This window comes from Cynoglossus semilaevis, chromosome 4 (assembly GCF_000523025.1).
Source record: "Cynoglossus semilaevis isolate Cse_v1.0 chromosome 4, Cse_v1.0, whole genome shotgun sequence".
Classification (NCBI taxonomy): domain Eukaryota; kingdom Metazoa; phylum Chordata; class Actinopteri; order Pleuronectiformes; family Cynoglossidae; genus Cynoglossus; species Cynoglossus semilaevis.
In genome coordinates this window covers 15,580,078-15,590,246 of record NC_024310.1, presented here as the reverse complement: position 1 = coordinate 15,590,246, position 10,169 = coordinate 15,580,078, and the positions used below count along the sequence as shown (strand labels likewise).

The following is a 10,169-nucleotide window of genomic DNA, read 5'->3' as shown; positions in this document are numbered from 1 at the left end:
GTTGCCCTTCTTGGTTTTTTTTCTAGTTAAGTAAAGAACTTTTAATAGGAAGTCGCCCCCTTGTGGCACAGTATTTGTTAGTCTTCCATCTCCATCACAGACACTGTTAGTTCCAGCGTTTAACCACATCATTTGTTTACTGTTCTCACAGTCTTTGTATTGGAAGAGACGGGTGATGAAATGATAAATTGTACATTCTTGTTTTCATCTTCATCAGATCATTGATCCTTTTGTGGAGGTGGAGATCATTGGACTTCCTGTGGACTGCTGCAAAGAACAGACACGAGTAGTCGATGACAATGGTGACACACACACACATACACACACATAAATACAAAGATGTCTGGAATTAATTTCTCATTACATGTGTTTGTTGGTTCTAAGGCTTTAACCCAGTCTGGGAGGAGACCCTGTCCTTCACTCTCCACATGGCTGAGGTGGCTCTGGTCCGTTTCCTGGTCTGGGATCATGACCCTATCGGACGGGATTTTATTGGTCAGCGGACCGTTGCCTTCAGCAGCCTGATGCCCGGTGTGTGATGAGGTCTTTTATTATATAATATAGACTGTTACCACACAAAGACAGTTTAGTTATTAGTCAAAAATAATTAAGAATAAAAAAAAAGAGTTGAATATCTCCAATATAGTGACATCTGTTGGACAACAATGATAAATTACTTTTTGGCTTTAAACAGAAATATGTTTGACTTTTCTTTGACTCTCTGCTAACAACTGCTTCTGATGTTTTTGGCAGTTTCAATGGCTAACATTTAGCTGTTATACTAACTCTTTATCACCCCCTTAGGTTACAGGCATGTGTACTTAGAGGGTCTGACCGAAGCCTCCATCTTTGTCCACGTGTCTGTGCACGATGTCTATGGAAAGGTGAGTTCTACTTCTTCTCTTCTGCTTAGTAACAGGAAGTGGTCTCAATTTCCCGACTTTGAAAATAAGTGTTTTTTTACCTCAATGTTTTGAAGCTCTTCTCCTTCAAACCTGTTTTTCTAGTGGAGCCCTCTAGTGTTGAATCCCAGCTTCACCATTATGCACCTTTTAGGCTCTAATAAGGTATAAATATATGTTGTGTTTGCTGCTGCTGCTGCATGATGCACATCTGTGGTTTTCGTTTGTTTTTCTCTATTGATGCTGATTTTATAAGAAAATTGCATATAATACACAATTAATTGTGTATGAAATACTGACACAACATATGTATTATTTTTAGAGGCATTCAATGTCCCAGCCCAAAGTCAACAGAGAAATTCACACTGATTATTCTGTGCACTGTGGTGTGGTAGATTGGTTGATTTACTTGAATTTGAACCACAGACAACTGCTGCTGCCTTCACTGTTTCAAAAATGTGGAATGTTGTGTCTCTAAAGCATGTGACATACAGTACATGTCAGTGTATTTTGGTCTCGTGTGGTATAAAAGACTGCCATCTGCAGGTCGCGGAAGTAAGAGCATGCATTTCTTCCTCATCTTCCTCAAAAGAGTGTGTTAAACCTGTGTATCATGTAAATATTAATTTACTATCACTAGCAAACACTTAGGTTTGATAGTGACACCTACACCTGTGAAAATGAGTCTGGTAGTTAGTGCAAAATGCTGTGTAACTTAAAGATTTTTTTTTTTTTTTTAAAGCCAAAGATAAGCTATATTAACAACCGAGTCAACTGATTGACTTACCTTAGAAATGTAATAAATACAACATTAATAATATAAACACACAGAAAATCTTAAAAAAGAAACACACATAAAATGTTAAGTGTTATTAATTAATCATAATTAGCACAATATTAGACAAATATTGCTAATAATAGCCCACATTTTACAAAAAAGCCTAAAAGAAAAAAGCCTTTTAGTCTGAATAAACAGACAAAGAAAAAGTCATGTTAGCTTAGGGAATTAGTAAAAGTCAAAACATTTAAAAAATGATTGTCAAGTGAATCGTGCTCGAGGCTAAGATTTTTGTTTTCCTTAGTCTTAACTATTTTTTTCCTAACAATTAGTTATTTTACAGGCTAACTTAGGCATATTTTCTGGGCCTACTTTCTATTTGGGTTAATAAATCTATTTTTTCAAAAATGATTTAGGAAAAAATATTATATAAATTATATAATTTAGACCAAATTAGGTGTCAAATTTTAAGATTTGTGAAATTTTGTTTTACCCTCTTCTGTTGTTTCTCTCCTGCTCTTCAGGGCCAACAGCTGCGAGGGATCCGAGGTCTGTTCAACCGATCTTCTAAGGCCTCCTCAGACACCAACTCCACTGCACTCCGCAAGCGTTCCATCAGCGATCACCTGCTGAGACGCACAGCCAGCGCTCCGGCTAAAGGACGCAAGAAGAAGTCCAAGATGGTGCTGTCAGAGTCAGAGGCTTGCATCTCGGATAAGAGGAGTGAAGGAGAAGCAGGTGGTGGTGGAGGAGCAGAAGGAACTTCAGGACAAGACGTATGTGTGGAGAAACGTCTGCAACCCAGACCTCCCCTCATCCACAGACCCATGTCCATGCCTTTGGAGAGACTCCTCCAGGGACAGTTGTCTATCTGCTCCCAGGACAAAGAGCAGCTGGACGTCAGTGAAGACACCGTCCTGGGTAAGTCCTGAAGATCAACAATGTCCTCAGCCTCCATCAGTTCTATAGTTTGGGCTGTTCCTTCACAGGTGTCACATCTGCCAAAGTAGAACGAGACCAGTGAAACTGAGGCCGTGGTCCTTAAGTATATTGAGTATAAGTATATATAAGAGTATTAGTATATATGATATATATATAAGTAGTCAGTAGTCAGTCAGTCAGTCAGTCAGTCAGTCAGTCAGTCATAAAGTCCTCACACAATGTGCAGGTTCCTGCAGGTGTCTGATGTTAATGACTAAAACCAGTTCAGACTGGTCTCTGTGTCTGTGAACATCATTTTATTTTCAGTGCTGTCTTTTCTCTACCTGTGAAACATTTGAACCTTTTACTAAGAGTTAGTCCATTTTTGTCCTAACTTCTACCTTTGTGTCTGTGAACTATGACCTAACAGCAGAGTTCTTCTCTCAAAAAAACCTTAACAAACTTTTTCTGTCTCGTCTTCGTTTGTTGTGCTTCTTTGCGGTAGAGAACTGACTAGGATGTTCCTGCAGGTAATCCAGAACCACGACTCTGGGCCAGGGCTGTCACTTTTTCCCAAATAATAAATCCAATTAACTTTATCTGACAAGTTAGAACTCTCTTAACCTGATCAGACCTCAAGTCCCTGGTGTAGAAATCTTGTTGTCAACCTTCTTCTCAGGACTTTGTAGCGTAACTTTGCATTTGTAGCTTATCTTAATATTATTTATTATTATATTCATGTCACAGCAGAAGTTTACTTCAGTTTGTTTTTAAAATACAGCAGAATAAAATCTGCAACTTATCTTCTCGTTGGCGTCCACATGTCCTCGTGGGACGTTCCCGTGAGACTGGCTGCCTGTCGTCAGGTAAGGCCAGAAGCAGAGGGAACAGACAGGTTCAGATGAGTCGTGTTTAGAAGAGTTACAACTCTGCTCAGACTGCCCTCTTCAGTCAGACAGGGTGAATACAAGACTTGAAAGGAACTCAAACCATCGACAGAAGTTTGGATAAAAAGTGACAGCCCAGCTCCCTGACTGCTGCATTATGTACAGACGTTGTCAGCATCTCGTCCAATCGCTGTATTCTGTTAGTGGTCTAAATGTTTGATCCCATTCGATCATCTTGTCCCTGATCTGCTCTTCCCAAACTCTTCTTCCTTTTTGCCCCCCCAATACCCGTAACAGTTGTATTGGTGATCCATTTGTTTTTATCACAACCTCCATGACCTGGCTGGACTGCTACTTGTTGTCATGTGATCGTGTTCAGCATCACATCATTTTGAGTCTTTTTGTTTTGGTTTTTTTTTTCTCATGTTTTTGTGAACGTTCTTGTCTCCTCAGGACTTGGTCCTCTCAACAGGCTCAGGTCTTCCTCCGTAGACTTTTTCATCTCATCCCCATTTCCTGCGGATCCAAGAGTCTCTTCTCCGTCTCATGAACAAAGAATTCCAGACGTGGACCAATCAGACGAGACCTCCTATCTGGTTATCGGTAGAGGAAGAGGGGAAGTAGGAACAGAGGACGACTATATCAACTACCGCTCAGAGAACAAGGAGTCAAAGACGACTCAGATCTCCACAGGATTAGAGAAGAACCGTTCCACAAACAAGGGAGTTCCAGAAAAACCTGAAACTTTATCAAACAACACGGCCTTCACAGCTGCACCTTCAGTCTCCTCCTCCTCCTCCTCTTCTTCTTCTGCAGCACCTCTTTCTCCTGTGAGCCTGGACTATGACCTGAGGAGTCCTGGCTCTCTGCAGGACAGCACCATATCCAGACTCATCGAAGCCGTCTCCTCAGACAATGATCAGGACACCTGTGGGTCTATCTCTGCTCTGATTGGTCAGTTGGAAACCACTGGTGAACAGAAAGACTTTTCGGTTATATCTTGTAATCAAACTCCCCCTGCTCACTCCAACCTCAGACCTGCCACTCCCAAATCTCTGCAGATTTCAAGGTCACCTTTTAAGATCAACTCTAATCACTTGACCTCTGTCCCTCGACTGAACATGGACCACATGAATCTAGGTGTTACTCCAAATTATTCCAGATTATTTCAGAGTTCTCAAACAGACACACCCACTCCAGCCCTACTGTCCAGTCCAGAAACAGCTGAGCTGGAGGAGGTCTACACCATCCTGGATGAGGAGGTGCTTTCACCAGCGTCAGTTTTTTACCTGAGGAACCAGGTGATAAAAAATCCCACTGATAGTGTGGACCTCATGTCTGTGAACAGTCCCAAGACCTCGGCTATGAAAACTGTCCAAGTTGGAGAGAAGGATCAAAACAATCATATAGTCACAAACACATCAAGGGGTGAAGATATGGAGGAGGCAGAGGAGCGAGTTTACGAGGAGGTGAAGGATCTGTTGTCACCTGAGCCAGAATGGAACACAGCTAACAGGTTTATGAGCAACGCAACTAACCACAACCTTAGACTGCACCAGGATGGGGCAAGAACTGATTTTAGAGAAGTTGAGATTAACGTTGATGAGGATCCCCTGGACACAATTATGACCTCACAGAGACATGGTAGTCAACGGGAGGGACTGCTCAGTCCAACCAAAAGGCATGCCATTTATCAAAACCACGAGCCGGCTCAAAACTACCCACAACTAAACCACCAGTTCTCTAACCACCATCACCAGCCACTGCAGCCTGCACATGCTCCTCCTCCTTCCAACCACATGTCTGACCACCAGCACAGCTTCCCTTCTTCATTCTTTACCAGACCTGCCAACTCCACCTTGTCCAATCCTAATCCACATGCCCAGAAGATCCACTCACATCCTCCCAACAACAGCAGAGATGTCAGGAGTTCCTTTAAACAACAGCGGTGTCTCAGCAGCAGCCAGATTCTTGACTGGTCTCAGAAAAACAGACCTGGATGCGACCAACCAGAGCTGCTCCAGGGTTTTCACGGTGGTTGGTCTTCCTCTGAGAGTCTAAGTTGTCAATCTTCAAACACATTCAAAAACAAAGCTCAGTGGAAGCCCACTTCAGACAGTAGTGGCTGGTACACACAAGGGGAGCGTGACTTCATGACACCCTCTCCAGGGCCCTCAGCTCCTCCAAACACCCAGGCACAAACTCAAACCCAGTCAAATAAACCCAAACAAACATGGAACCATAATGGCCTGGTCAAAACTTCCCCGCGGCCGCAGTCTCAGCTTGAAACCAGGAGACCTTTAGCATCTCGTTCCCACTCAGCTTCTGAGGACTCCCCAAGTCCGAGCCAGTCTTTAAAGTCCAAGTCCTTGGGAGACCTGACCTCTGAAGACATATCGTGTAACTTCCAAAGCAAATATAACATCATCAGTCGGAGTTTTATTACACCACATATGAGGAGGCAGAAGAGAGCAGCTGCTCTGGGAAGAACCCCCGTCCAGTCACAGTCCTGCGACCCACTCACAGAACAGCTACGGAAACTGGTCACATTTGAGGGAGAGGATATGAATGAAGGTGGAACATGTTCTCCTCAGTGGCAACATGAAGCCAAATCACTGCTGACACAGGAGACAGATGTCGTCCGTACGTTAGACAAGGATCCAGACGAATCCCTACCGCTCCTCACCCGACGCCTGTCCAGTCGCAGCCAAAGTCGGGTCCGTCACATAAACAATCGTGCTCGCGAAAGACAGCAAGAAGCTACAAAGTCCCGACCGGGTGTAATCAACAATGGCAGCTCTGGTGTCAGTGGAGTTGTGTTCAGGAACAAACCATCGTCCCAGATTACACCAGTTAACAGACACTCAACTGGTTCCTACATCCCAGGCTACCTGGACCAGCTGGAGGACCGAGGGCTTCCTGAAGGAGCGTGCACGTCACTGAGGTACGGAAACGGGGACTGTTTCAGCGATCGTTACTTTACCGACGGCTCTCTTTCAAATGCAAACTCCTTCAGCTCTGTGTCAGAGCCTGAGGTCTACTTCCTGCTCAGACTGTAGCACTGATCCAAACTGAAGAAGCACAGACGTTTGGTTGGGTTTTACTTCACACACAAAAAAAGAATCTGGTTCTTTCTATCGTTTGTTTCTTTGTTTGTGTAAAGACCCGTCTGTATGGTTTTACAGCAGCGTCACAAAGTAAATAAAGTCTAAGCTCGGATGTTACAGCATGAAGTTAGAACTTTTCACTGTCGGTACCAAATTGTTTTTGTGCTCTGGAACTGTTTTGTCTAAATGCAGATAGATGTTTAAATGTTTCTAGGAACTTCTGTGTCCTTCTGTGTCCTGGACTGATTGTACAGTAAATTGTTAGATTTGTCCAGTTGGTGTTTACTGTCAGGACTACTGAACGGAGTTATTGATGAAGCAAAAAGGACCTTGGTTTTAAAGACGTCGTTCTGGATTTTGAAGTGTGGTTGTTTGAGGTTCTGGTCACCATCGCTGGACTAGACTTGGACTCAGATGCTGGTTCTCAAAGATTTGAGTCTTTTATCATATGAGTACTTAACAAAAGAAGAAGAAAATTGAGAAGATATTTTTTTCAGGACCAGGTCAGCAGCAGAACCTCTGATACAAACACACTTCAAAGCCCTGAACTTTCTCCTGCAGCGGAGTCCGAAAATGTTTTACATGAATTATCTGAATGTGTAGAATAATCTGCTTTTACCAGAACTGACCTGGTGACAGGTCCAGTTTCTCACCTCTGTTCTCAGTGCTCACGTTTATGTTTGTTTTATATTGTTGATTTTTAAACCCAGGCTGGATTTAATATGAGGGGGGCAGTTGGTGACCGTAGCTGTGCGTGTGTGTGAGTTTATGTGTGCATGTCACCTGTGAACGTGTCCAGCATGACTATGCAGCAGATCCTCCGGTCCATGTCCAGTCTCGGTCCAGAACATCTTTTTGCACAAAAGAAAAGAAATTGTTTGTTTAGAAGTCAGTGCAATATTTCACGTCAACTTCCAACACTTGTTTTTTAGAATCTAAAAAATAGTGACTGAAAATGCTCAAAGATTTGGAATTTAAAGGTTTTATTTTTATAATTACTTTGATACAGATTGTAAAAACGAAAAAACCCTGTTGGTGTTTTTGTTTTTGTATGTACTTCATGAAATGAAGACAAAAGTAAAAGTGAGTTTCTGTTTCTTTCAGCTCTTCCAGTGTGAACACCATCCTTTCTCTAGTATCGTCTGTTTTTGAAGGTCTGTGATTTTCCTACAAATGCAATAAAATAAACAGATCTTTGACTTAAAACTTTAAACACGGGTCTTGTCTTTTCAGAGTCTAGTAAAACCTCACATGACTTCCTGTTCCAGTAGTATAAAAAAAGATGAGTATGGTTTAATTCTGGGGAAATAATCTGATCCAATCCTTTGGATTAGTGACCACTGGATATTGGCTGAAATTTCAGTTTATAGATCAGATCCACAGGTTGGGACCAAGCTGACCATACACCCAAACTCTATCAGAGACCCAGCTGCTGCAGAACGTGTCATGACAACAACAGTAGAACCTGAGTGACAGTGGGTTAGCTGTTAGCATGTCAGCTGTGTGCACTTGTTTAACCAACAAAGAAGAGAGCGGTCAAACAAACAGATGACCTGTCTGTTCTGTCCTGTGTTGTCATGTCTTCAGCTGGACACTCGTCCACTACATCACTGAGGTCCAGGCTCCACCCACTGGTTACATTAAGTATTACATCCATACTATATACTGGTCACTATGAGCAGATACTCCAGGTTGCAGTATTTGTACGAGACATGAAAAAGTCTTATGGAGCCATCTCTGGTTCCTGGTACCGACTGTACCTTCACAGGTCACATATTGGACCGTGCCTGTTCCGGGCCCCGAACCTGGTTTTGAACTAGCCGGCACATACTAAAAAGAATAACAGGTTAAAAACCTGAAAAGTTGGTTTTCAAGAGCCAATAACTACCCAGTTCTTCCCTTAATACTGTGACATCATCAGTGGGCGTGTCTTACTCTATGTTTTAAAAATAATAATAATAAAAAAGCGATGGACAGTGGACATGGAGAAAAAAAATGTGCAGTGGTCCACAGAGGAAACCAAATGTTTGGTGGCTGTGGGGTCTTAGTTTTACAGTCACCTACGGCCACTTTGGTTCCACTTCCACTGGTTCACCAGAAAGCACCGAGGTTCTCAGACTACAGAACAAGAGAGAACCGATCATCTCTAAAAACACCAAGAAAAACCAGACCTGGGGTCCGGATGGAGTTGAGCCCAGATGTGTTTATGATTAAATCCCGACGGCTTCAGCGGCTTCAACGTAATCAGATGTAATTGCTCTTGAAATGAGTTTAATGGAGCTGAGAAGTGAACAGCTGCTGCTCTGGGAAAATGATTTCCCTCAAAACACACTTTGGTGGAAACATATTCACAACAGGCTTCTTAAACTTTGGTTGTTAAAGTCAAGCTTGTTGTGAGTTTGTTTTTCATCTATTTTCTTAATACATGAATGTTGCACACACAGCTGAACAACTACTAGAAAGTAGCTAAATGAATCACAACCAATAAGAATGGCTAAGGAAAGAACACTGTCAGCTAAACATTTATTAAATTAAATCTCAACAGTAAGTCAGTTATAAATAAATATATATATTGTGCTCAAAATTAATAAAAGAAAACTAATTACTAGATTTAAAAATTAAAGTGAACAAATTCATACTTTGAAATCGTTTTTAAGGAATTCAAGATAACGTTAAATAAAAACATTTAGCTAGAAATAAAAACACAGCTTCAAAATAAGATGCAATTTATCACCAGTAGCTGAATGTTGACAAACATTTGCCGTGAAATTTGTCAAAGACAAGAAAAAGGAAACATTTAGCTTCATTAGCCGAGTAAATAAATGTTAATAAACTTAAACCTAGAATTGGCTTCAAATACTAAAAATACTTATAGAAAAAAGGACAATTTCCACCCAGAAATAGTTAAAGAACTTACAAAAACCAAATCATATCTGAGGCACACCAGCTAAAGGTTAGCAGAGATTTGGTTAAACTTAGCGATGTCTAAAGTTTGCAAAGAAGTCGCTAAAATGTTACTAAAGGACATAAAGCCTCACGTTCACACACACACACACACACACACACACACAAACACAAACACGCACGCACTCTCCATCAGTAACATCATAATCACTTGTTTTTCTTCCTGACTCCAGAGACTCAGGTCATTTTTCATGTGCTGCTGTTTTCAGTTTGACGTCCCTCCAACTACTATAAAAATCTTCTGTCCTCACTTTCCTTCTACACAAACACAGACTCTGTGTGTGTGTGTGTGTGTGCAGGACCTGAACTCTACGTGTTGAATAAGGTTTGAAATTTTAATCATCTTTACCTCTGACTTTACAGTGTCAGTGAAGTCTCTGATGTTATATTTGGTTACTTACTGAATCCCCGGCCGTTACTGTGATCACTGATGTTTCTGCTGCCATGGCCCCTGGTTCTGCTGCTGTGGCCCCTGGCACCGGGGCGGCTGGAACCGACTCTACACTGTTCCAGACAGAACACCGAGAAGGAGGTGAGTCTGCAGCAGGAAGGAGACGTGGTCATCGGAGGACTCTTCCAGGTCCATTTCACTCCATCGTCCATTCAGCAG

At 42.1% G+C, this 10,169-nt stretch overlaps 1 protein-coding gene and 2 long non-coding RNA genes across 7 annotated transcripts in view; 1 reads left to right on the top strand and 2 right to left on the bottom strand.

The window, feature by feature from the left end:
* The window catches only part of plch1 (phospholipase C, eta 1), a 30,568-nt gene extending 22,322 nt beyond the window's left edge, over positions 1 to 8,246 (top strand). For 3 of the 5 annotated variants that reach the window (XM_017031997.2, XM_008309561.3, XM_017031998.2), the window contains 6 exons: positions 218 to 302; positions 385 to 531; positions 805 to 884; positions 1,008 to 1,067; positions 2,205 to 2,601; positions 3,942 to 8,246. In XM_017031997.2, coding sequence (XP_016887486.1) covers positions 218 to 302; positions 385 to 531; positions 805 to 884; positions 1,008 to 1,067; positions 2,205 to 2,601; positions 3,942 to 6,547 — 3,375 coding nt within the window. In that variant the 3' untranslated portion in view covers positions 6,548 to 8,246. Of the gene's footprint in view, positions 1 to 217; positions 303 to 384; positions 532 to 804; positions 885 to 1,007; positions 1,068 to 2,204; positions 2,602 to 3,106; positions 3,132 to 3,941 lie in introns of all 5 variants that reach the window. The other 2 variants (XM_017031999.2, XM_017031996.2) reach the window with 2 other exon arrangements.
* Positions 32 to 2,303, bottom strand: LOC103378372 (uncharacterized). Its single transcript, XR_003049509.1, has 3 exons — positions 2,174 to 2,303; positions 365 to 565; positions 32 to 267 (listed from the first exon to the last, which is right to left on the bottom strand). It is a non-coding gene; the product is annotated as an uncharacterized LOC103378372 (long non-coding RNA).
* On the bottom strand, positions 2,543 to 10,163 carry LOC103378374 (uncharacterized). Its single transcript, XR_521503.3, has 3 exons — positions 9,961 to 10,163; positions 7,379 to 7,446; positions 2,543 to 2,678 (listed from the first exon to the last, which is right to left on the bottom strand). It is a non-coding gene; the product is annotated as an uncharacterized LOC103378374 (long non-coding RNA).
* Between the last annotated feature and the right edge of the window lie 6 nt (positions 10,164 to 10,169).